Source organism: Heloderma suspectum, chromosome 6 (genome assembly GCF_057233095.1).
Source record: "Heloderma suspectum isolate Gila_16-S chromosome 6, 16-S_ref, whole genome shotgun sequence".
NCBI classification, from domain to species: domain Eukaryota; kingdom Metazoa; phylum Chordata; class Lepidosauria; order Squamata; family Helodermatidae; genus Heloderma; species Heloderma suspectum.
Genome location: NC_139463.1, coordinates 75,024,586 through 75,050,577, shown reverse-complemented (window position 1 = coordinate 75,050,577; position 25,992 = coordinate 75,024,586). Strand labels below are relative to the sequence as shown.

Sequence of the window (25,992 nt, the reverse complement as noted above, 5' to 3'; positions counted from 1 at the left end):
ATAGGTGTAACTGAAACTTGGTGGGAAGACTCCCATGACTGGAATACAGCACCTGAAGGATGTAACTTGTTCAAAAAGAACAGAAGGAACAGAAAGGGAGGTGGAGTTGCACTATATGTTAAAAATATGTATCTCTGCACAGAAATACAGGAGGATGAGTTTGATAGCCCCATCGAGAGCATCTGGGTTAAAATAAATGGAGCAAAGAATAAAAGGAGCCTGGTGGTTGGAGTCCACTACCGGCCACCCAGTCAAGGAGAAGACAAAGATGAAGCTTTTGAAAAGCAAAGTGCCAATGTTTGAAGGAATCATGATGTAGTAGTAATGGGGGACTTCCATTTCCCCGATATTTGTTGGGAGACAAATTCTGCAAAACATGGCCCTTCCAAGAAATTCCTGACTTGTGTTGTGGATAACTTCCTCCTACAGAAAGTGGGGGAAGGAACTAGAGGATCGGCTATCCTTGACTTGATCCTAACCAACAGAGATGACTTAGTGGATAAAGTAGCAGTTACTGGAACTCTGGGGGAAAGTGACCATGTTATACTTGTGTTCTTGGTTCTAAAGGAAGCCAAAGCTGAATGTAGCCAAATGCATATCCTGGATTTTAGGAAAGCCAATTTTAATAAACTCAGAACAATGATCAGTAAGGTCCCATGGCAAGTGACTCTAATGAGAAAAAGAGTCCAAGATGGGTGGGAGTTAAAAAAAGAAAAGAAAAGAAATTCTAAAGGCACAATTACAAACAATTCCAACAGGAAAACAAAGTGGAAGACAACAGAAGAAGCCAATGTGGCTTCACAAAAAGCTTAGACATGACCTGAAAATGAAAAAGGACACATATAGGAAGTGGAAGGAAGGCCAAGCTACAAAGGAAGAGTACAGGCAGGTAGCACAGAATTGCAAGGATGGCATCAGGAAGGCTAAAGCTGAGAACGAGCTGAGGTTAGCGAGGGATGCTAAAAGCAACAAAAAGGCTTTCTTCAGATATGTGCATAGTAAAAGAGAGAGGAAAGAAATGGTGGTTCAGCTATTAAATAAAGATGGCAAAATGATAACAGATGACAAAGAAATGGCAGAATTGCTCAATTTCTACTTCCGCTCAGTTTTCTCCCAAAAGAGGGTCTATGACCCCACTGGCAAAGGAGAAGTACAGGCTGAAGGGGTAGGATTGCAGCTTGAGATTGATAGGCATATGGTCAAGGAACACCTAATTACTTTGTACAAGTTCAAATCTCCAGGGCCAGATGAACTGCACCCTAGAGTAATAAAGGAACTGGCAGAAGAACTCTCAGAACCACTGCCTATTATCTTTGAAAAATCATGGAGGATGGGTGAAGTGCCAGATGACTGGAGGATGTTTTTCCTATCTTCAAAAAGGGCAAAAAGGAGGAACCTGGGAACTACAGACCAGTCAGTCTGACATCCATCCCTGGGAAAATTCTGGAGCAGATGATAAAGCAATCAGTCTGTAAGCACCTTGAAAACAATGCAATGATTACTTGAAGCCAACATGGATTTGTCAAGAACAAATCCTGCCAGACTAATCTGATCCCATTTTTTTATCAGGTAACTTCCCTTGTGGACTTTGGGAATGCTGTGGGCATAATATACCTCGACTTCAGCAAAGCTTTCAACAAAGTGCCCCAAGATATCCTGACGATCAAACTAGCTCAAAGTGGGTTAGATGAAACAACGATCAGGTGGATCCACAGTTGGCTACAGAATCGGACTCAGAGAGTGCTTATCAATGGGACCTTCTCAAACTGGGGAGAGGTAACGAGTGGGGTACCGCAGGGCTCAGTCCTGGGCCCAGTGCTCTTCAACATTTTTATTAATGACTTGGAGGAGGAGGTGCAGGGACTCCTTATTAGATTTGCAGATGACACAAAATTGGGCAGGATAGCTAATATCCTGGAAGACAGAAACAAAATTCAAAGTGACCCTGATAGGCTGGAGCACTGGGCAGAAAGCAACTTAATGAAATTTAAAAGAAAAAACTAAATGCACAGTTACAAGATGGCTCAACAATACTACAAGTGAGAAGGATCTTGGAATTGTTGTAGATCTCAAGCTGAATATGAGCTAACAGTGTGATCTGGCTGCAAAAATGGCAAATGCTGTTTGGGGCTGCAATCTGGTGCCCTCCAAATGTTTTGGACTATAACACCCATAAGCCCCAGCCAGCATGGCCAATGGACAGTGATTATGGGAGTTGTAGTCCAAGACATCTGGAGAGCACCAGGCTGCCTACCCCTGGTGTATATTTTGTTAAACTTTTAAAATGCATTGACCAAATGTTTTAAAATTCTGTATTGAGAGCTTGTGAGTTTGTTAAGAAATAAAAAAGGCAGATTATAAATTTTCTTAATAATGTAAAATAGGTGCGTGTGCACACACAGAGCTCCACCTGGCTTGTAGTAGCAGGCTCCGGGAGCAGCTTTTGAATCACCAGCCTAGACAACCCCACATTGTGGTGGAAGGAAAAGATGCCAATTAATTGCTGGAAATGCTGCTGTCCTGGCGGACTAACGAAGAACAATATGCAGACTTTAAAAAGAAGCTGGGGCTGCCAAGACCATTGCCTTCAGAGAGATGTGCAAAGCTAACAGCTAGCTCTTGTGCATGCTGCAGCTATTTTTAATTATCAAGAGCTAGTCCTTATTTTCTGGCATCTATCCATGGTAACTCACTGTCCCTATTTTTCCCGTTTGTGGGATTTGTTGTTGTTCAGTCGTTAAGTCGTGTCCGACTCTTCGTGACCCCATGGACCATAGCATGCCAGGCCTTCCTGTCCTCCGCTCTCTCCCGGAGCGTGCTCAAGTCCATATTCATTGCATCGGTGATGCTATCTAGCCATCTCATCCTCTGCTGTCCCCTTCTCCTTTTGCCTTCAGTCTTTCCCAGCAGCAGGGTCTTTTCCAGGGAGTTTTCTCTTTGCATTAGATGGCCAAAATATTTGAGCTTCAGCTTCAGTATCTGTCCTTCCAATGAGCACTCAGGGTTGATTTCCTTTAGGATGGACTGATTTGACCTCCTTGCAGTCCAGGGGACTCGTAAGAGTCTTCTCCAGCACTACAGTTCGAAAGCATCAGTTCGTCGGCGCTCAGCCTTCCTTATAGTCCAGCTCTCACAGCCATACGTTGCTACTGGGATACCTTGTTAAAATTTGCTAGTGTGATTTGCTAGCATGGTCATTCTGTAGGGCAGGGGTGCTCAACCTTTTTGGCCCCAAGCACCACATCAGGTGCTTGCTGGGGTGGCAGGGCCGCACGTGTGTGTCTGCGTGCGCACCCCCCCCTTCACATATCCCAGCAGCAAACAGCATCAAGGCGTTGAAGGCCTCTCTCCAGCCACCCCCACCCAACTGGCAAAAAAGAAAAAAAATGCTCTATGAATGGGCTCTATGGTTCCTGCCATAGAAGCTTCATTTCTAGAACTTCCCCAGAGCTTCCTAGGAAGCTGGCAGGAATTTCCAAGTACTGCTACAGCAGGAACCACAGAGCCTGTTCCTAGAGTGGTTTTCCCTTTTTTTCCACAGATGCTGGGCGTGTGGGAGCTGCCAGGCAAGGCTTGGGGAGCCACCTGCAACTTTTGCACCCCTGATTTAGGGCATGGGTGGGGAACTTTTTCCAGCCTAAGGGCCAGATTTCCTCATTGGTAACCTTCTGAAGACCTCATGTCGGATGATCAGAGCCAAAGCCACATCCCACATATTCCCCCTCCCCATTGACACCCCCACCCCACACATCCACACACTCCAGGCCAGCATTCACACACATGCATACATCTCTGCCCCATGGGCAGGTCACTGAATTTCTGAGCAGAGTGCTGAGATGAGGGCTTTCCTTTTGCAGCACAGGACTCTGCAGCCATGCCCCTCCTCCCCTGCTTCTCAGATGTCAGCTCAGCAACAGGTGGGGGCAGGGAGGAGATTGTGGGAAGGGGACGCTGAAACTTTTAACTTCCCGGCAAACTCCCCCCACCCCTGTTGCTCAGCAGGAAATAGCAGAGTAGCAGAAAAAATGGGCTGTGGAGCTGGGAGAGTGGGCAGAGTGTAGGAGGAGAGGCTGGCTGGCTGGCCTTTCCCCACCCGTGCTTCAGATTTGGCTCCTTTCCTAAAAGTTGTGTTGGGGTGGGTGGATGCATCATCTCTCTAGCACGCACATGGACACACACAAATGTTAAATCTATGCGCATGAACACTAAGGCACTGTTCAATATGCCGCCTACCATTTTACACCCAGCAACTGCTGAAGTGTATTTCATGTTGTAGGACACTTGCCTTTTTCTAGTATATCTTTAACCCAAAGAAGAAAACCCCTCTTGGCTCTTAAATCGGTGGAGGGCGGAGCTATTGCAGAATAAATGGATACAGCATCAAACCGGGCATCAGGGCAGAGACCACAGTGCAGTAGTAGAGCAACACACTTTGCATATAAGGGGTCCTGGGTTCAATCCCTGCATGTCCAGGTAGGGCTGGGAAAAAACTCATCTGAGGACCTGGAGATCTGCTACTGGTTAGTGTAGAAAGTGGTCTGCATCAACAGTCCGACTCCATGTAAAGCAGCTTCCTATGTTCCAGGAAATTCCAACATGCAATAGCAGAGGGAGCTGAGGCTTGAAAAATGATCCTTGTTGGAGAATTGAGATCTTACACACACACCTCCCCATTTTCCACTGTAAAATGTGGTAGGGTTTGCTCTTAGAACCCAGCTGAAGCCCTGGCAAGGGCAAAGATGACATAGGGAAGGGGGTAAGTTAGGAAAAGACCTAACTGGAGCAGTCAGGAGAATGGCAACTCAACAGTGCACCTTTCCCCTATGAAGCCTGGTGCCAGCCAACCCAACACTTGCCTGCTTTTCATGGCAAGCCACACGGATGCCCTTTAATTTGCTACAGCACTGGCGTCACGGACAGCACGCTCAAAATCCTGGGCAGGATGCGACAAAAGCAGTAGGGGATTTCTCACCTAGCAACACAGAGCCCAGAGCCAGCGACCTTGGATGAGAGATGGAAATCCATGGCCTACGGAAATCTCTAGTGGGTTTCATTTGCAGCTGCTGCCAGGTTGCCCATCTGGAAACTCAGAAACTTTTGGCCCTCAGCCTCCCAGGAATAATTTGATCCATGGCTCAGGTGTAAAATGTGATTTAAGCCAGCTGAGTTCTTAAATCGAGCTGAAAATCTGCATGAGCATGTGCAGAGTGCCTTTCCCTTGCCAGTGTGAGTAACCACATCTGGGCCTGTCCCTTACCCAGTATCATGGATGAGAAGGAAGGCATTTCAAGGCTAAGTTTCTGTGACCCACCTCTTACCTTCACCTCTGTTCCACAAAGTTAGGATTTTGGATTCCAGCATTTCTTCTGCTCAAACCACCTGATAAATAAAACCTCGTAAGACCTAGCAGCACCTAATCCTCTCTCAGAGAACCCAGACGTTCTGAGAACCATATTCTGACCCTCTTTGATCTCCAGATCCCAGCTCTTAAGCCTTCTTCCCTTCCCAAAGAACCTAGAAGCCTTGGTCCCTAGAAATGACCAGACCCAAATCCCACTGCAAACCCCTATAGCAGGGGTGGGCAATTTTGGGCAGTTTGGGGGCCAATTTCTAGCCCCCAGACTCCCTCATGGGCCACACTGCTGTCACCACACCACCCCATGGCAAAAAATCAGTGGCAAACCGCTATGGAGACTTAAAGGGGCCACATATAGCTTGAAAATAACCCACGTTTGGCACATTTAGTCTCTGTAGCAGTTTGTGGCTGAATTTCGGCAGCAAACTGCTGATCTTTTGCTGCTGCACTGCCAAATTTCAGCAGTGCGGGGGCGGCAGGGGTGCACAGGGGCTGCACTCAAGGGCACCCTTGTCCTAAAGGTGTTGCCCTCCCCTTCCCCAAGGCCTTGGGACTTTTGCATGGAAGGGCCAGCACAACGTTGCATGTTGCTCTGGGTTAAGTTCCCTGTTTGACCATGAAGCTCACCAAGATGACCTTGGGCCAGTCCCTCTGGCTCAGCCAAATCTACCTCACAGGGCTGTTGGGATGATAAAACGCGGGGAGACACACATGACACACGTAGGCCATGCTGAGTTCTTTGCAGTAGGGGTGCAGAAGCTCCGGGCCAATTTGGCCCTCGGGGGGAAGGGTAAAATCCAAATGTGACATCACCATGGCCAATCAAGATTCAACACTGCTGACGCAAAAGGGATTCTAACCTAGCAGTGGAAAGCAAGGCTTCCAGGGAGAACAGTGCATGTGCCTTTTAGCATCCTTGGAACGCTGCAGCCTGGTTGGCAACCAGGTACAACACCCCTCTTTGCTCGTCCTTGAGTCTCCTGTCACTTGGATGATGGGAGGGGGAAGGTCATATAAAAGAAGATGCAAGATAGGGGAGAAATACTCCAATCCAGGCCAGCTCAGGAGTCACTATGAAGTTGATAGAGGTACGTGCACATTAAAAAGCAAGTGTGTGAGCAGAACACAGGATGCACCCATGGGTCTCGTGTGCTCACTACTGAAAGCAATGCTTGGAGCTACTGTGATTATAAGACAATGGATATTGTTTTGTTCTTTTGCATGTTAAGATGGGTTAAGAGGGCAGGACTGGAATGACTGAGTGGAAATTGCAAGGAAGCAGATTTCAGCTAAATTATTAGGAGAAACTTCCCAACAGCAAGAGCTATTTGGCAGTGGAACATGGGAGGGATTGTGAGCTTTCCTTCACTGGAGGTATTTAAGCAGAGCCTGGACAAGGATCCAGGCTCTTTATATACTTCAGGGATACTGTAGTCAAAAGATTCTTTCACTGAGCAGGGGCATAGACTAGATGATCCCCAAGGTTCCTTCCAAATCTAACATTCTGTGAATCTAAGTGTTTCAGGCAGAAGGGAAGCAGCAATCGTATGCACATTTCTTTGGAAGTAAGTCCCATTAAACCTAATGGGGCACTGTTGAATAAGCATGCATAGGCTGCGAGTCATTTTAGGGAGGAAGGAGCTTCCAGGCCCTGCTAGTAAAATATAAAGAGCTCTGATTCAGAAGCTTGAATGTTTATACACCCACAAGGGGATTTAGGAAAAGTTTATCATTTTGATCATTTTCGTGCTCTTATGCATGCATGGCATCTCTGAGATGCTGTACTACTTGTGAGCTAACTCGCTGTTGCTTTCCTCTCCCTTAACAAGAGCTAGAGCTCTTTTTTTAAAGCTAAAAGGAGGGAGGCTGGAATATTTCCCAGGAGACCAGGCTGCCACGGCAGCCTTCTCCAACCTGGACTCCTTTAAATGTGTCAGACTACAACCCCCATCACTTCCAGCCAGCAAAGTCGATGGGGATGAATGGAGTTTAGTCTAACACATCTGGAGTGGGCCAGGTTGTGGAAGGCAGCCCTACAGCATCCTCACCACAGCTGCAGCCCTGGAGAGAAAATGAACCGATTGGTTTGCCATGCTCAGTGGCTGCTGAATCAAAGACAACAGATTGAATTTTATCAAGAGCAGGGGAGGAGCACTCAGACCAAATAGCTGCATTGAAGTATTCTTGCAAGAGATCTGACCGACTGCAGCCAAATGGACACCCAAACACAGTGCAAGTGAGGAGGTGCCCACCTAGGATCTTACTGCTTTGGTTGTGATGCCTCAGCATTCAGGCACTGACCCACCCCCCAAATCACCAACATCTGGCAACAGCTACATCCACATCTGATGCAGATCCTGAGCTAGTCTTGCTCTCCAGAGCTCTCAATACCTGTTTCTCATCTCTCCCTCTCTCTATGTCCAGGGAAAGAATCCCTTGCTGGCGGCATTCTTATTCTTGGCTGCTACTCACTGTGCCAGCCGCAGAAGTGGCCCAGGCAGCAGCAGCCTGGCCTGCCACCCTGTCAATACCACCATTGCGGCAGAGAAAGACGACTGCCCTGTCTGCATGACCATCACCACCTCCATCTGCAGTGGCTACTGTGAGACCAGGGTGTGTGCGTGAGGAAGTGAGAGAAGGTGGGCGGTGGGAAGTGGGGAAGAAATCCTTTTATAAAACCCATGCACCTACTTAAGACTCAGGATGATGCAGTGGAACTGAGAATGCTACCTTAGAATCAAGCGTCATGCAGTGGGCAGTGAGAAGGGTCAGAGAGCTCACCTAGCAGCTGTCTGCACCTCTCCTGAGCACCCGCTCCTTACACTCTGGAGAACCATTTTGAGAAACTAAAAGGTGCACAGATACAGAAGCACCCTAAACATCTGGTTTGGGGCTTTAGCACAAAAGAACCTCACTGTGCCCTCCAAAAAACAGTACCGGTGACGGGGCCCAAGAGACCACTGCTCCTTGGGTGACGTCAACAGCCCTGCTCTCCATCATCTGCTAGTAAAGACCCAGACAGCCTACAGGTTATAAAGAAAGAGCACACCTGGTCCCTGAAAAATTGCCAGTGGTGATATGCCAGCAACACGGTGGCCTTTGGGATCCCACGGTGGCCTTTGGGATCCCACGGTTAGCATGTGCATGTCTGGACTATGATGAGAGATGGACAGCACAATGGAATTCAAATATACGCACTGGAATAGGCCCGTAAAAGCTGGCAGAGGTGTGCCAATATCAGCCTGAAGTGTGGCAATGTGGGGCTTCTCTCTCTTTTAGCTGCTGCCCTCTCCCTACATTAGCAAGGGGAAGCCAGTCATGTGTAGCACCCCCTTTCTAACTCCCCGTCCTTTTCAGGAGATGTTGTGGAAGACTATCCTCTCATCCTTCAACCAGAGAGTCTGCACCTACAAGGAGGTCCGCTACGAGACCGTGCTTCTGCAGGGATGTCCAGCAGGCGTTGACCCGTCCTTCACGTACCCCGTGGCACTCACTTGCCACTGTGACCTCTGTAAGATGGACTCCAGCGACTGCACTGTCCAGAGCACTGGGCCCAACTCCTGTAGCAACCAACACGTCTTTGCCTAATAAAAAGGGGGGCAACTAATAATAAATGCCATCCAAGGCCAACAATGGTGCATCCATCTCTGGGGGGTGTTTCAGTCAATAGACGCAAGGAACTCAGGAATCCTGGTTTCCAGCCCATTTTGCCTGATCTATCCCCTTTTCTCCCATTTAACAGGGCACACTCTACCTTTCTTAAAGAGCCCAGATATTCCGATTCTGCTCACCACTAGAACCAATGTTAACTCCTAAAAGGATTCCTGGTTCTAAACACCCTTCCCTAATTCCATAGTTCAATATTTCTGTGCTGTGAAAACTCGGGTTTCAGAAAATGAACAACATAATCCCAGCTATGCAGTGTGAAAACTGGCTTGAATGTACTGAAGATGCACAGCAAAGTTTTGTGTGGTGGTGAAGCAGAGCAGGGTACAGACACAGAATTGTTTGGGGCACTGGCTGTCATGGGAAACTGGGGAAGGTGGTGAGGGCAGGCTAGCTGGGAGGCTCTTAAGAGGAGACCTGGGTCAGGACTTCCAGTTTTTTAACCTTTAGGGTGAACAAAGCCAGCCTCCTTATCTTGCCTTGCACCTCTCCAATCCCACCGAGACCCCAGCTCTCAGAACTGCCTTTTCCCCCTTTGAAAGCTCTTAACTCACTAAACCTCATTTCTCTGTCCGAGAACCCAAGGACCCTGGGCCACCCCCCCCCACACACCAAAGCTCGCAGGAGTCCTGCTTCTTATTCAGCCCCTGGCCCAAATTCTCAACTCTCCATCCTCCCAAATTCTGTGATAGGCCATGTGGGAACTTCTGGGATTGGGCCAAGGTTCAGGCTTCCTGGGTTCATTCCCCATCTCTGTCAGTTGCAACAGAGCCAAGTGGAACTTCTGAAATGGCAGTGGATGATGGGAAGGGCAGGCAGAGTAGTTAACATGGTTGCTGTGGGGCAGGAACCTCTTCCAGAAAAGACCAAGACATGAAGGGAAGGGTATAAGATTTCTTAACAAATGGGGGGAAATTACACACAAGAGAAACAGTAACATTCTCCAGGAGGGAAGCAACTCCCTGGTGCAGGAACAACCTCAGCCCTGGGTGAGACTGGAGCAGGACCCTCCTCCACCATCAGATGAGGTCCCTGAGGATGTCATCCTCCATGATGCTGGGGGCTGGAACCTGCTGCAAGCCTGGCTGAGATACAGGCCCCCGGGGACCAGCATTCATCAGCATTTGACCTGGGAGGAGATATGGTAAGGTGGAGGAAGAGACATAACCGGTAGGAATGAGCAGGTACATTTCTGGGATTACATTTTTAAAACAGGGGTGGTGAACCTCCAATTGGAGGGCCGAATGTGGCCCCGTGGTTAATTTCAGCCAGCCCCCTGAACATTTCCAGGAACTCTTCAACTATTCCAAAGGTGCTGAACCTCAGGCCCGCAGATCAAATCCAGCCTTCCGGGGTTCCCCGGATGGCCATGCTGGTCATTTGGTGGTTTCCTGACGTTTGCATACCCACCCACCCCGCCCCATTCTAAACGGCTGAAATGCCTCTCCCAAGGCTGGCTTACTGGCAGTAAGAGCTTTACACTACAATAGGCTGGTATTTTTTGGTATTTTGGCCCAATCCTGTCTGCCCTTGCCCTGTCCACCCCTGGAATGCAGCCCCAGATAACTCCTCTGAACTTGAATACAGCCCTCAGGCTGAAAGAGGTTTGACACCCCTAACGTATTGCTTTAAAAAGTGTCGAAAACCTTTTAATTTCCCTGAGTATATCTCTTCACTTGCCTCCCCTCTCCAGGAACAGTTAGGACACTGTTCCAGTGAATACAATTAAGAATCTATAATACAATTAATTCATTAATTGCTTGTGTGTGCCCCCCCTTGATCTCCCCCCCGAAAGTCAGAGGTTCTTGATAGAAAGAAAGTTCCTTGCCCTTGTTTTAAAACAAAGATCCTTCCCCAGCTCCCAGATGCAGCTGTTTCTGGGGTGGGAGTCACCGAGTAACATGAACTTGGCATATCATACCTTGCAATGGTGCCCGTGGTGCCATCTGGGCTGGCCACTGCTGTCCGGGGGCTTGGTGCATGAGTGGCTGTCCGGGGAGCTGCAGCTGCTGCTGTCCTGGAGGCTGGTGCCCCAGAGCCTGTCCCATCGGCTGGTGTGGCAACATTCCCGGGGAACCTTGCTGGAGGTGATGGAGGGGCTGCTGGGATTGAGGAACACCAGGCTGGGGCTGTGCAGGAGAGAAAGCAGGAAGGGAGAGGAGATGAAAATGCAAAAATTCATTCACAGTGGAAGGAGGGAGGGATCATCAAACAGGCAAGTCCTCCCATGAGAAGAGTCCTGTTAGACTGGACCAGAAGCCTCTCTACTCCAACATCCTGTTTCTAGGAGTGGCCAACAGGAAGCCGACAAGTAGGACATGCCCTGGTCTCCCCTCGTCTAGACTGCTGTAATGCACTCTACGTGGGGTTACCCCTGAAGACGGTTTGGAAGCTGCAGCTGGTGCAGAACATGGCAGCTCACCTGATTAAAGGCAGCCGTCGGCGTGATCACATCACTCTGGTGCTGAAGGAGTTGCACTGGTTACCAGTTGTTTTCCGGGCCAAATTCAAGGGGTTGGTTTTGACCTTTAAAAGCCTATATGGTTCCGGCCCAGCCTATCTCAAGCAGCGCCTCCAGCAACACCAGACAGGCCGCTTAACAAAATCAGCCTCGGATGGCCTTCCCTCTGTCCCGTCAGCCAGGACAGCTAGGCTGGTGAGGACGAGGGAGAGGGCCTTCTCTGTGGTGGCCCCCATTCTGTGGAACTCCCTCCCTAGGGAACTCTGCCATGCCCCCCTTTAATGAGCTTCCGCCACGCACTGAAAACTTGGTTATTCAGGCAGGCATTTGGGGTGGGTTAGGGTATTTTTAAATAATGTTTTAATGTATAATATTACTGTTTTAAATTGTACTGTTGTACATCGCCCAATTTATTGCACAATTTAGAATCAGACTAAAGAGAATAGAGAAGACCCACAAATCAGTTAGATATGAGCTCACTAATAGTCCTAATGAATATGCAGTGGAGGTGAAGAATAGATTTAAGGGACTAGATTTAGTAGATAGGGTCCTGGAAGAACTATGGACAGAAGTTCGCAACATTGTTCAGGAGGCAGCAACAAAAAACGTCCCAAAGAAAAAGAAAACCAAGAAGGCAAGATGGCTGTCTGCTGAGACACTGGAAGCAGCCCAAGAAAGAAGGAAAGCAAAAGGCAACAGTGATAGGGGGAGATATGCCCAATTAAATGCAAAATTCCAGAGGTTAGCCAGAAGAGATAAGGAATTATTTTTAAACAAGCAATGCGCAGAAGTGGAAGAAGATAATAGAATAGGAAGGACAAGAGACCTCGTCCAGAAAATTAGAAACATCGGAAGTAAATTCCAGGCAAAAATGGGTATGATCAAAAACAAAGATGGGAAGGACCTAACAGAAGCAGAAGAGATCAAGAAAAGGTGGCAAGAATATACGGAAGATCTGTATAGGAAGGATAATAATATTGGGGATAGATTTGATGGTGTGGTCAGTGAGCTAGAGCCAGACATCCTGAAGAGTGAGGTTGAATGGGCCTTAAGAAGCATTGCTAATAACAAGGCAGCAGGAGATGACGGTATCCCAGTTGAACTGTTTAAAATCTTGCAAGATGATGCTGTCAAGGTGATGTATGCCATATGCCAGCAAATTTGGAAAATACAAGAATGGCCAACAGATTGGAAAAAATCAACTTATATCCCCATACCAAAAAAGGGAAGCACCAAAGAATGTTCAAACTATCGAACAGTGGCACTTATTTCACATGCCAGTAAGGTAATGCTCAAGATCTTGCAAGGTAGACTCCAGCAATTCATGGAACGAGAATTGCCAGATGTACAAGCTGGGTTTAGAAAAGGCAGAGGAACTAGAGACCAAATTGCCAATATCCGCTGGATACTGGAGAAAGCCAAGGAGTTTCAGAAAAACATCTATTTCTGTTTTATTGACTATTCTAAAGCCTTTGACTATGTGGATCATCACAAATTGTGGCAAGTTCTTGGTAGTATGGGGATACCAGGTCATCTCGTCCGCCTCCTGAGGAATCTGTATAACGACCAAGTAGCAACGGTAAGAACAGACCACGGAACAACGGACTGGTTTAAGATTGGGAAAGGAGGACGGCAGGGTTGAATACTCTCACCCTACCTATTCAACCTGTACACAGAACACATCATGCAACGTGCTGGGCTTGATGAAGCCAAGGCTGGAGTTAAAATCGCTGGAAGAAACATTAACAATCTCCAATATGCAGATGATACCACTTTGATGGCTGAAAGTGAGGAGGAGCTGAGGAACCTTATGAAGACGGTGAAAGAAGAAAGTGCAAAAGCTGGGTTGCAGTTAAACCTCAAAAAAACCAAGATTATGGCAACCAGCTTGATTGATAACTGGCAAATAGAGGGAGAAAACGTGGAGGCAGTAACAGACTTTGTCTTTCTAGGCGCAAAGATTACTGCAGACGCTGACTGCAGCCAGGAAATCAGAAGACATTTACTTCTTGGGAGGAGAGCAATGACAAATGTTGATAAAATAGTTAAGAGCAGAGACATCACAGTGACAACAAAGGTCTGCATAGTTAAAGCAGTGGTATTCCCTGTAGTAACCAATGGCTGCGAGAACTGGACCATAAGGAAGGCTGAGCAAAGGAAGAGAGATGCTTTTGAACTGTGGTGCTGGAGGAAAATTCTGAGAGTGCCTTGGACTGCAAGAAGATCAAACCAGTCCATACTCCAGGAAATAAAGCCAGACTGCGCACTTGAAGGAATGATATTAAAGGCAAAACTGAAGTACTTTGGCCACATCATGAGAAGACAGGATACCCTGGAGAAGATGCTGATGCTAGGGACAGTGGAAGGCAAAAGGAAGAGGGGCCGACCAAGGGCAAGATGGATGATATTCTGGAGGTGACAGACTTGACCTTGGGGGAGCTGGAGGTGGCGACGGCCAACAGGACACTCTGGCGTGGGCTGGTCCATGAAGTCACGAAGAGTAGGAAGCGACTGACCGAATAAACAACAACAACAAACATTACCCAGTTCAAACTACCGCACAATTGCGCCCATTTCACATGCCAGCAAGGTGATGCTCAAAATCCTACAAGCTAGGCTTCAGCAGCATGTGAACCGAGAACTACCGGAAGTACAAGCGGGGTTTCAAAGAGGCAGAGGAACTAGGGATCAAATCGCCAACATTCGCTGGATCATGGAGAAAGCAAGAGAATTCCAGAAAAATGTCTATTTCTGCTTCATTGACTATGCGAAAGCCTTTGATTGTGTGGATCACAACAAACTGTGGCAAATTCTTAAAGAGATGGGAGTACCAGACCACCTTACCTGTCTCCTGAGAAACCTGTATGAGGGTCAAGAAGCAACAGTAAGAACTGGACATGGAACAACCGATTGGTTCAAAATTGGGAAAGGAGTACGACAAGGCTGCATATTGTCGCCCTGCTTATTTAACTTATATGCAGAGTACATCATGAGAAACACCGGGTTGGATGAATCACAGGTTGGAATTAAGATTGCCGGGAGAATTATCAACAACCTCAGATACGCAGACGATACCACCCTAATGGCAGAAAGCGAAGAGGATCTAAAGAGCCTCTTGTTGAGGGTGAAAGTGGAGAGTGCAAAAGCTGGTTTGAAACACAACATTAAAAAAGCTAAGATCATGGCATCTGGCCCATCACTTCCTGGCATATAGAAGGGGAAGAAATGGAAGCAGTGACAGATTTTACTTTCTTGTGCTCCAAGATCACCACAGATGGTGACTGTAGCCATGAAATTAAAAGACGCTTGCTCCTTGGGAGGAAAGCTATGGCACACCTAGACAGCACAGTAAGAAGCAGAGACATCACCTTGCCGACAAAGGTCCGTCTAATCAAAGCTATGGTTTTCCCAGTAGTAATGTATGGCTGTGAGAGCTGGACTATAAGGAAGGCTGAGCGCCAAAGAATCAATGCTTTCAAACTGTGGTGCTGGAGAAGACTCTTACGAGTCCCCTGGACTGCAAGGAGGTCAAATCAGTCCATCCTAAAGGAAATCAACCCTGAGTGCTCATTGGAAGGACAGATACTGAAGCTGAAGCTCAAATATTCTGGCCACCTAATGCGAAGAGAAAACTCCCTGGAAAAGACCCTGATGCTGGGAAAGATTGAAGGCAAAAGGAGAAGGGGACAGCAGAGGATGAAATGGCTAGATAGCATCACCGATGCAATGAATATGAACTTGAGCACACTCTGGGAGAGAGCGGAGGACAGGAAGGCCTGGTGTGCTGTGGTCCATGGGGTCACGAAGAGTCAGACACGACTGAACGATTGAACAACAACAACAACAACATGCCCAGAGTGCTCGGGTGATCAGCCAGATGGACGATTAAGAAATTTAATTAATTAAATTAATTAATAAAATAGGACATGAGTGCAATAGCACCTTCCTGCTCATGTTCCCGAGTAACTAGTATACAGAGGCATGTTGCCTCCAATATTGGAGGTAGGATACAGTCATCAGGACTAGTAGCTACGGATAGCTTTATCCTCCAGGAATGTGTCGAATCCGTTTTTAAAGCCATCCAAATTGGTGGCCATCACTAATCTTGTAGTTATCTAAGATCTAGTCTAGTCCAATCTGTCTCCCAAAAATCTCCCAAAAGACAGATTGGACTAGTCTAGTCCAATCTGTCTCCCAATCTGTCTCCCAAAAGTGGCCAGGCAAATGCCCCCGGGAAGCTGATAAGCAGGGCATGATGGATAAAGGCATCCTCCACTAGTCAGCATTTGGAAATCAGATAAAGCCGTCCAAACTGGTGGCCATTACTACATCTTGTGGTAGTGAATTCCATAGTTTAGCTATGCGCTGGGTGAAGAAGGCCTGCCTTTTGTCTCTCCTGAATCTCCCATCATTCAGCTTCATTGTATGGCCCTGAGTTCTAGTACTATGAGAGAGGGAGATCATTTCTCCACACCACACATGACTTTATACGCCACCAGCACTTACTTAGCTTCCTTTCTAAATTAAAAAGCCCCAAACACTGTAACCTTTCCCTCCTAGGGGAGTTGCTGCAACCACCAGATCTTTTTGGTTGCCCTTTTCTGCCCCAGTCAATGATGTTGCAGATGTGACAATGCAAATTGTTCACTCCTTCCAGGCAAGGAGTGCCGCTTCTTGGCCTCAACCGTCCCACCTTCAAGATATACTTCAACTGAAAAAGATTCTCTCTCTCTCTCCTTCTCTCTCTCTCAGCCCAGCTGATGTCTACCTTCTGGGTGCCGAGCCCTACCTTGGGTGGTAACATAGGGCCAACGCCCCCGCCCCCAACAGAATGCAATTCCACTCCTTCCGCCCACGTGGCTAACATGACTGGCATGTTGCAGCGCCTCTCTCAGCTATCTGGAGGCTTTGGTTCCCAGCTCCCTCTCTGTGTTAAGAGAAGGGGCTGTTGTGGAAAAGGACAGAATATAAATCTGAGGAAGGTGTGCAATGGTCCTGGAGATCACACTAGAGCTCTGAATTCGCCCTGTTCTTCTGATGAAGACTGGACAGAACCTGATAGGAAAAGGGGAGGGGAATGGACTGACTTCCACTAAAAGTGGATAAAGCAGGGGTGCAGAACCAATGGCCCACCTGAGTTCCCCAGACAGCCCCACCCCCTTCCTCTGGCCCTACCCCCTTTCCCCCGACTGCTGATTGATGGTTTCCCAGATTTTGTGCGTTCCCCACCCCGCCCCATTCTAAAATGTTGAAATGCCTCTCCTAAAGTTTAATGACTTGCAGTAAGATCTTCCAGCTAAAACACGCAGATATCTTTGATATTTTGGCTCTGCCCGTTTGCCCATTTTGCCCTTGGCCGTGTCCACCACTGGAATGCAGCCCTTTTCTCCAAAAATTGAATTCAGGCCTGGGGCTGAAAGAGGTTCAACATACCCTGGGATAAAACCATTTGCACAACTCAAACTCTGGAGCTGATGTGAGAAGCTGCTCTCTCTGTGACACCCTCCCTCTACCAAGGGAGAAGAGCCCACTCCTTGCCAAGGGCCCTGAGCATCAGAGGGAGCAAAGGATTATGGGGCATCCTCTCTTCCGCAGGGCTCAGTGGTAGAATCTCTTCCCCCCAAACAGGGTTCCATCTCTTAGGCGTGCTTAATGCTTGCACAGTTCCAAATAAGGACTAGCTCATTGGCAAAGTGGAGAAGAGACAGATAGTGCTTACCGGCTGTTGGCTCAGGAGGAGGCTTCGCAGCTGAGGATTGGCTCCCGGGTTTTGGGGCCTAAGCATAGTACCCCCTTGGGTGGCCTGTGGCCCAGCCTGTGGGGGACCTGGCGCTTGTGGGGGTTGGCTGGTGGGTGGAGCAGCTGGCTGAGGCTGCTGCACTCGAAGCTGCAACTGGGAAAAATAAAAAGAAATATTATCCAGCTTGCTGGAGCTCGCTTAGCACTGTCCATCCTTCCCGTAAAACCAAAGGCATGGCAAATGAGAGACACATGCAGAAGCACCACAGGGATTGGCCCACAAAAGGGGAGCTGTCACTGAAAAGTGTGCTACACACCAGAAAAAGACAGACTGCTCTCCAGGGCGACTGGGAGAGTATTTGCAGGACCTCTGCAGTGGCCAGATTACAAAAGAATATTAGGAAGCCCTGGGTGTGGGCAAGACAGGTTGAGAGAAAGCTTTTTAAAGTGAAAGGAATCTATAGACTTGGAATATTAACTGCCCCCTCCCCAGCCTGCCTCTGCACTTGACTGCGGGAGGAAAGGACAGTGGCACTGAAAAAGCAAGGTCCAAATGCTGTTGCAAGAGCCACGCGATTCCCATCACAACTGCTGCATTCAGTTAGGAAATTCACCTACTGGGTTAACACACAGGGGAATCCTCTGAGCCGACATCTCCCGTCTGGGGCTGGGACTCAACCCCTTGGGTTGATTAGGCCAAGCTGCATGAAGCAGATGAGCCCATCCCCCAACAAACGCAGCAGGCTCCTACCTCCACAAGAGACTCACCAGCCCCTGTTGCCGTTGCTGTTCTTCCATGATCCCCACCTGAGGCATGCCGGGGCTCACCTGTTGGCTACCCATCTGCAGAAAGATTAGGGGGTGTGTGCATCTGACCAGGGGGTGGGGTAGCCAATGAGACAGAGCAATTCCAAGCTCAAACAGGCAGTAGGTAGCGCTCCCCACCCCACCTTGTGTGGCTGCCTCCCCCCAAAAGGGTTAGGACAAAACCTCATCTCATCCACCGTCTTACCTGCTGCTGGACCCCCTGTGTCACTGGCAAAGCAACAGGCTGCTTTGTCAGGAAGGGCTGTGTGCTGGGCGCAGACCCCAAGGGCTGGGACCCCCCCATCTGCTGTAAAGAGAGGGAGACACAGGAGAAGTAAGCACATGGAGAGGGGCCAGTGGGAACTGACAGGGGAAGATTTCAAGCCAGGAGAAGGGACCAAGGATTGCATCACTTAAGTTAAAACAGTCCGTGCCTTTCCATCACTAAATGTGAAAGGGGACAAGGAGGAGTATAAGACAGGCAGGCAACCTAGTGCCTTCCAGATGTTATGCACCACAACTCCCATGATCCCAGGCCATTGGCCATGGTGGCTTGTGTTTATAGGAGCTGTCATCCAAAACATCCGCAGGGCACCAGATAGCCTATCCTTGGTCTAAGAGCACACTCGTGTGCAGAGCTGCACAAATAAACAAGTGTACAAAACACTGGATCAGGACTTAAATCTGAGGCCCAATCCAGTATGAAGAATCCCCTGCAGAGCTCCAGTTCATCAGCAAGCTCCAGAACACCAAGAGAGATATCTTAAGGGAAGCTGGGAGTTATTCCTGATGTGCCCACATTTTCACTATGAATAGCTTAACATCAGAGGGCTTCACACCCAGGTTTATTCACGAGTCAGACACAAGCAAGCAAACACTGCTGGGAGAAGTGCGGGGCGGGGCAGGGCATGGGGCTGTGATTCTGGGGAGCAATGGGGTATTTTTGCTACGGCAGCCAACGACAGATGGGAAATGGAATGTTTCAAAAGCAGAAGAGAGTGAGAGATTTCGACCCACGGTGATTCAAGAGGTCTGTGAAAGGGTCCCCCAACGTACCTGGGTGAGGGAAGGGGGTGGTGGAAGAGAACAATGCCCATGAGGGAACAACCACTTACCTTCTGTTGCTGTACTTGCTTGTGGTTGGTGATGACCTGCCGAATGCCATTGACAAAGCCACTCTGGTCATAGGGAATGAGCCCCATGAAGATTTTCTTCTTGGAGGAATACAGCAGCATCAGCACCCGCACCTCACAGGGGGTCGTGTGAGGGAAATGAACACAGCCCGCCTGCTCGTATGACAAGAAAGATGCACATCTGCTAAAGAACCTGCCCCAATAGTTACTGGGGAACTTCTCACCCCTCTCTCTCCTTCCCTCCCACCCGCAAGAGGAGTAAGAAGCCCGATTCACAAGATGAAGGCTCTGCCCCCATGACTAAGAAGCTCCACTTATAAGGGGGAGGTTCCGCCCCATAAGGCCAAGATTCACCAGCCACAATTGCAAGACTCCATCCCTCTGGGAAGGAAATCCCGCAAAGCACCTAAGAAAGGAGAGGGGAACCTTTTTTGATCCAGGAGGTGGATTGCCTTCTCTTCCCCTGGAACAATCCAGAGGGCCAGATGATGTCGAGTGAGAGGCTCCCTGGCCCCAAGCCCCTCCTTGACATCATCTGGCCCCCACCCATTCTCCCTTTCTCTGTGCAGAGAGAGGCATGGAGCTCTATGCCTCTCTCTGCAAGGGAAGGGGACTTGACTGACATTTGGAGGATCTGCTCTGCCAAATGGCAGCTGAATCAGGTGCATCCTTTGTGTGACATCCTGATTGGGGCTGTGGGCAATGGGCAAAAGGAAGGGATTCAGCCGGGATTCACCCCTGGCCAAGTGCTCAACACTTAGCGCGACACTCCCCCAGGAGAAAACCCTTGGTATCACCAATCTGTGGGGAGGGGGTGAGGCCCATGGAGGGAACCCAACCCTCCACAGGCCAGAGGTTCCCCATCCCAGATCTAACACATTCTTGTGATCAAAGTCCACCGGCTGCTACCACCAATATGGATGTTCAAGATCAAAAGGTAATTCAGTGAAGTAGGGGCAACAGTGTATATTGGACTTCCCCAACCTGGTGCCCATCAGGTTCCAGTCTACAACTCCCAGCATTCCTGACCATTAGCCAGGTCGGCAGGGGCTGATGGGAGCTGAAGTTCAAAACATCTGGATGGCGCCAAGTACTGATGAGTTTTGAAAACTATAATCGTTGACTGATTTGATTTGTCCATCATGACCAACCCACTGTGAGAGAAGACACTACCTTCTCCAAATCAGTTGGGCCACCTCAACCCACACCCCTCTACCACCTGTAGTGCCTTACAAATCCGTTGCCCATGATGCGGTACAGCCCCTTCAGCGATTCCAGATCCTTGTTGGTGAAGTGGAACTGTACCATGCGCGAGTTGCGAAACAGGTGGCCCAGCGTCGTCTGCAAGGGAGTAACAGAGGTTAATCCAGTAGGAGCCTAAGCTCATGTATAAGCCATGCAAACTTGGCCGTAGAGAGGGGTGATGAATCAAGGAGCTTCCCGTGAAACATGGAGAAGTCAAAAGCAAATCTGAAGAAGCAAGAGTCGTCCGACCATACAGACCCATAAAATATCTAAGAAGAACTTGTACCGTGTATAATAATTCAAAGAGACAGACTAATTTCTGATGCAGAAAGCCTTGGGGAAGAAAGGCCTGTTCAGGGCACAGACGTTCTAGCCTCTGACAGCTGAGCACAGCTAAGTAACAGATTCAATGCATCTGCTGCAACCTGCAGAAGTACAACCTACATATCTCACACATATTTAGCATTTAAGGCTAAGATTTCCAAAACATATACCTGCCTGCTACCTGCAGTGTGACACCTGCCATGCTCATATGCAGATTATGGAAATCAGAAGCAGCCCTTAAGCTCCAGATACACTCCTAATGTCTTCCAGTGTCACGTGAGTGGCCTCCCCTTACTACATTGCCTATATTTTTATGTGGCAGGGCCGTTACGGTACCCATTTTACTGTTGGAGTTACTGCAGCTAAGATAGAAGCAACATCCATAAAGGCATGAATTTGGCGCCAGACCCAATGCACTATCCAATGGACTCCCCTAGGGCCTTTTTGATCCCTAGATGCTGGCGGACTATAGTTCCCATCATCCTCGACCATCGGTCATGCCGGCTCGGGATGATGGACATTGTGGCCCAACAACATCTCGAGGCTGAGAAAGGATGCCTTAAGGGGATATGGCCTAGTGCCAGGTCAGACTCTGCCCACAGCCACCCCACAAGCCCTCCCCTTACCAAGAGCTGCTGGGGGATCAGCTGCATGATGAGCTTCTGGGGCCACTGCTCAGCCTTCCTGGAAGGGAGCAAGCAGAGCAAGTCAGCTGTGTGTTCCTCATCGATCATACTAGCCTTCCCCCACCTGGTGCCCTCCAGACATGTTGGATTATGGCACCCAGCAGCCAACAGGCAATCCCTGAACTCCAAGCTCCTCAAAACCAGATCTGATTTCTCAAGGGAGATGGGACCTTGCTCTGGCAGCTTTCAAGGGTTACAGCCAGGATGGGGAACCTGTGACCCTCCAGGAGTTGTTGGGCTACAGCTCCCATCATCCCTGATCATTGGCCACGCTGGCTGGAGCTGATGGGAGATGGAGTCCGGAACCATCTGGAGAACCACAGGTTCCCCAATCCTGGTTTTCTAGCTCTTCATCCACTTCAGGCTGCAACTACCCTTGCCCCATTTAGTTTCACCAAATCAGGGAGGTTACTATTATTTTGGAGGTCAAAAGACAAGAAACCTGGTCCTGGCCCCAGACCCTTTCCACATCCCTGCCCACTAAACCAAGGGTGCGGAATCTCAGGCTCGGGGCCGAATCTGGCCCTCCAGGGTTCCCCTGATAGTCACACTCCCTTCCCCTGGCCTGACCTCCTTTCCCCAAACCACCAGTCGTTTGGTAGTTTCCCAGCATTTGTGCTGTTTTTCCCCATTCTGAAAGGTTGAAATGTCTCTTCTAAGGCTTAGTTACTGGCAATAACAGCTTTAAGCTACAATATGCTGGCCTTCTTGTGGTTTTGGTCTCAGCCTTTTGCCTTCAGCCCAGCCACTGGAATGAGGCCCCCGAGAGCTTCTCCAAAATTGAATTTGGCCCTCAAGCTGACAGAAGGCCCCATCCATGCCCTAAACTTACAGCGAGGACGTTGCTGAGCTGGGATCGGAAGCTCCCTGCCCTTCGCATCGCTGGAATGTTCCTTTCCTCGCTGAACCGCCCCCCGCAAGACCCACCAGTGCCTTGCCCATTTCCACTAACACTAGAGCACCAGTTCTGTGTAGAACCTCCCTGCTCCCCCTGCCGCCTCCACCAAGACTGCCTCTCCTCATCCGCCACGATCCCCTCCCCTTAGCGACACAGACCAACACTCACAAGTTCTCTCCTTGGTTGACATACACTTGGCAGGGCAGCGAACGCGTAAGCTTGGTGTTGGAATCCACAGAAGCTGGCTTGGGCTTCTGGGGAAAGAGGGATGGGGCAGACCGTCAAAACATGTCAGGAGAAGGGTTCCCCTTTTCCCAGCTCACCCCTCCTCCTCCTCCACGATTCAGCTCTCACCTCCTGCCATTCCAGCACGCCGCTCCACGCCATCACCTTGTTTGTGACCGACTGCTGGGTCGCTCCGATCTGCGGCTGTGCCGGCTGGGTCACATTCATGCTGCCGGGAGGCACGCCAGTGGACTGCTGAGGGGGGTGGGTGGGGAGGGTGCGGGAAGGAGAGGGAGAGATGGGCAACAATCACTTGTGGGCCAGCCACTTAAAGAGATGGAAAAATAAGTGGTAAGCCCTGGATCGGCAAGATCCTGCGCACACATTTCTTCCCCCCTCCTGAACGGTCGGGGGCTCACGTGTACCATGGCTGAGGCACCAGGCTGTGGCGGAGCTTGCACAGGCGGCTGGACCAGCAGGCTGGAGCCTGTGGTGACCGTGGAGACCAGACTGGACGGAGAAGAGGCAGGGAGCTTTTGAGGCAGGGCTGGGACTGAGCCTGCCGGGAGCGTCTGTGTGGGAGCTTGGCTGAAGGCTGGCTGCAAGGGGTTCAAGGAGGGGACTATGGAGAGGAGAGAGAAGGCCATGTGGTCATGGAAGCAGCTATCCTTCACCCCCAAACACACATACCTCTAGCACCTCTTAACCACCCCCCTCTCCTGGTCGAATCCTACAGAGCAATCTTTTCCCTCCCAGAGCCCAGGAAACAAGCAAGGACTCACAGCGGGGGCCTAGGCCGGCTTTCTGGCTCTTGGCAGCCTCCACAGCGGACTGCGCAGCTGCCTGGGCAGCGGTGAGAGTCGTGGATGGCGCCACCTGAAGCGAGAGGTCAGAGCAAGGCATGGGTTGTGGGAGCCAGGATCCTCCCATCCCCTACCCACCTCTTGGGGCACATGATGTACCTGGTATGGCTGAGAAACCGGTGGCAGGGCTTGTGGCGGGGCAGCAGGGAGCTGGGGCGGCACTGTGGGGAGCTGGGGCTGCGGCACAGCCTGTTTGGGCTGCAGGGCGTTGGCAGCAGCTCCCCCTCCGACTGCAGACAGAAAAGCAGGAAATGGTGCTAGTCATCAAAAGGAAGTGCCGGAGGGGGGTATTACTCACCACCAGGAAGTGTGCACTCCCTGACACCCCATTCTCTCTCTCTCTCTCTCTCTCCCTCCCTCATATACAGACACAAAAATAAATTCAAGGAATATCAATCAACTGCAGGACAGGGTAGAGCTAACCCTCCATTTTCTACTGTTAAGGTTCATATCATTAATATATATATTGTTTTTTTAAAATAACTTATCTGTATCATCATTCATGTATAGATTTAGTGCAACTGCTTCATGCTAAACATTGTTAGCCACTGTGAGTATACTAGTGGAAAGGCGGGCGATACGTTTTAAATAAAGAAAAGGAAACCACTAAAAATAAATAAATAAAACTTAGGGGGACAACTGGAGGGCAAAAGACATAGTCCACATGCTGAAACTAAGCCAGCCTGGTCTGGGTCCACCTGAGAGATCGCCTGGGAACCTCTGTAAGCTATGCCTTGAATTGCAGGATGGAAGAATACCTCTGCTGGCTACAACACCATAACCAGGGGTGCACAAACTGCCTTCCCAAAAAAATATGTCCCCAGAAGAGGTGAATGCTGTGGCCTTTTATCAATTCAAGCACTTTTACATGGCTGTCACTGAGCTATTTAAGTCTGCTTCTGCACAGGGAAGGGATGATGCAGGGCACTGAACCCTCGACCTCTGGAAATCTGATTTGGCTGCTCCTCTCTTGCTTCTAGGATTTATCACTTGATAATGTGCTCATACATTTTCAAGTGTATCTTTGCAGCCCTAGGAGCAATACACTTTTTCTTTTTTAATTAAAAAACAGTAAAAGCAGAGATTCTCAGGAATCTGAATTCTGAACCTAATGTCACATTTGGGGCTTTTTCTGTGCTTGTGCATTATTATGGAATACATCTTGGTTGGTCTATAATTTGAATATATGGTCCTACTGGAAAACAGACTTTGTTGTGACTAACTTAAATCCCATTTATTTCAATGGCTCTACTCTGGGTACAACTACATCTGGAGCTAAGCCAATGACCCCTTGAACACAGCACAACCCTAATGAGCTTCAACCATTACACTGTAGTTAACAGACTTTCTTGACTCAAAGATTGCCTACTGATAATTGCCAGGCAGGTTTGGAAGGTGAGATGGAAACAGTCCTCCCCACCCCCACCCCGCCCTTCATGGGATGTCAAGCCTCCTACGTTCCTCTGTCTACCCTTTCCCAGGCCGGACTGGTCAGCTTGCACCGACTCAGCATGATGCTTCCCAGTGCCAGCCAACTGCTCGCTCCCAGGTCGGCTCTTACCTGGAAGCACCATGCCACGGATGAGGATCATATGCCGGGGGTCCTGGCTGTAGTCCTTGAGCTGGGCCTCCAACATGCCCCCCGTCACGGCCTTCTCAAAGAGAATGCGCAGAGCCGGTAGCTTCCGTGGGGAGATAATGGAAAAGTGGATCCCACGCTGGGGGGTGGGGGAATAAAGGCAGAGCGGGTAAGCAAAGAGGACATCACACACACACCCCTTTGCCCCACGCAACCTCAGGACAGGTTGTGGAAGACAGATCTCCAAAGGTTCCCATCCCCCAATCACTTATGCTGTCTTGCTCCTTCCCGGCATGTTGGCAACTGGCACACAACCCAGGCCATGATCTGAGGGCACATGAAGCAGCTAAGTGGGCCTGGGTCCAGTCAGTGTTTGGATGGGAGACTGCCAGGGAACTCCATGTAAATGGTTTTGAGTTCCACAATGGAAGAAAGGCAAGAGATACAGCAACCTTCCCCAACCTGACACCTCTAGATACGATATGTAAATATTTCAAATAAAAACAAATGCACAAATACCCAAGTGTCCAGTCTCCTATTCTCACTACTTTAACCAGAGCAATTTCAAGATGGGAGGAGGAGCCCCCACAAGATTGCATGGGAGAACACAGCTTAAGGTAAAGATTGCTCCCATCTCCCACCAGGTTACCTAAAGGATCACCTTCTGCTATAGACACCTACCCGAACCTTAAGATCCTCTTTGGAGGCCCTGGTCTGTGTTCCCTGACCAAGCGAAATGAGGGGAGTGGCTACTAAGGAGAGGGCCTTCTCTGTGGTGGCACCCCAGCTGTGGCTCCTCTAGTGCCCCCTTTTTGGTGTCAGGTGAAGGCCTTATTTCACCAGGCTTTTTAACACTGCTTGGACTCCTCGACTGGGTTCGGAAGATTGCAATGGGGAAAGAAGCCAACGTGGCTTCTCCCACTCCTGCGCAACTGCCATTTATCCCCCACGATGCAGCGTGAGTTGTCCTAAATGGGCACACAGCAGCTTCATACCCACCTTAAAATCCA

The 25,992-nt window shown here is 49.3% G+C and overlaps 2 protein-coding genes across 11 annotated transcripts in view; one reads left to right on the top strand and one right to left on the bottom strand.

The window, feature by feature from the left end:
- Positions 1-6,405: 6,405 nt before the first annotated feature.
- On the top strand, positions 6,406-8,984 carry LOC146341210 (lutropin subunit beta-like). The gene is made up of 3 exons (XM_084805016.1): positions 6,406-6,444; positions 7,781-7,969; positions 8,714-8,984. The coding sequence occupies exons 1-3, from the start codon at positions 6,430-6,432 to the stop codon at positions 8,942-8,944; spliced, it is 435 nt and encodes a 144-aa protein (XP_084661142.1). The 5' UTR covers positions 6,406-6,429; the 3' UTR covers positions 8,945-8,984.
- A 919-nt stretch (positions 8,985-9,903) lies between these two features.
- MED25 (mediator complex subunit 25) overlaps positions 9,904-25,992 on the bottom strand; it is a 27,827-nt gene continuing 11,738 nt past the window's right edge. For 2 of the 10 annotated variants that reach the window (XM_084805011.1, XM_084805010.1), the window contains exons 7-20: positions 24,965-25,121; positions 23,503-23,633; positions 23,323-23,416; positions 22,966-23,162; positions 22,670-22,795; positions 22,484-22,566; positions 21,358-21,415; positions 20,396-20,503; positions 19,145-19,315; positions 18,235-18,336; positions 17,991-18,065; positions 17,203-17,376; positions 10,944-11,151; positions 9,904-10,151 (exon numbers count right to left, since the gene is read on the bottom strand). In XM_084805011.1, coding sequence (XP_084661137.1) covers positions 10,042-10,151; positions 10,944-11,151; positions 17,203-17,376; positions 17,991-18,065; positions 18,235-18,336; positions 19,145-19,315; positions 20,396-20,503; positions 21,358-21,415; positions 22,484-22,566; positions 22,670-22,795; positions 22,966-23,162; positions 23,323-23,416; positions 23,503-23,633; positions 24,965-25,121 — 1,794 coding nt within the window. In that variant the 3' untranslated portion in view covers positions 9,904-10,041. Of the gene's footprint in view, positions 10,152-10,943; positions 11,152-17,202; positions 17,377-17,990; positions 18,066-18,234; positions 18,337-19,144; positions 19,319-20,395; positions 20,504-21,357; positions 21,416-22,483; positions 22,570-22,669; positions 22,796-22,965; positions 23,163-23,322; positions 23,417-23,502; positions 23,634-24,964; positions 25,122-25,992 lie in introns of all 10 variants that reach the window. The other 8 variants (XM_084805006.1, XM_084805005.1, XM_084805003.1 and 5 more) reach the window with 6 other exon arrangements.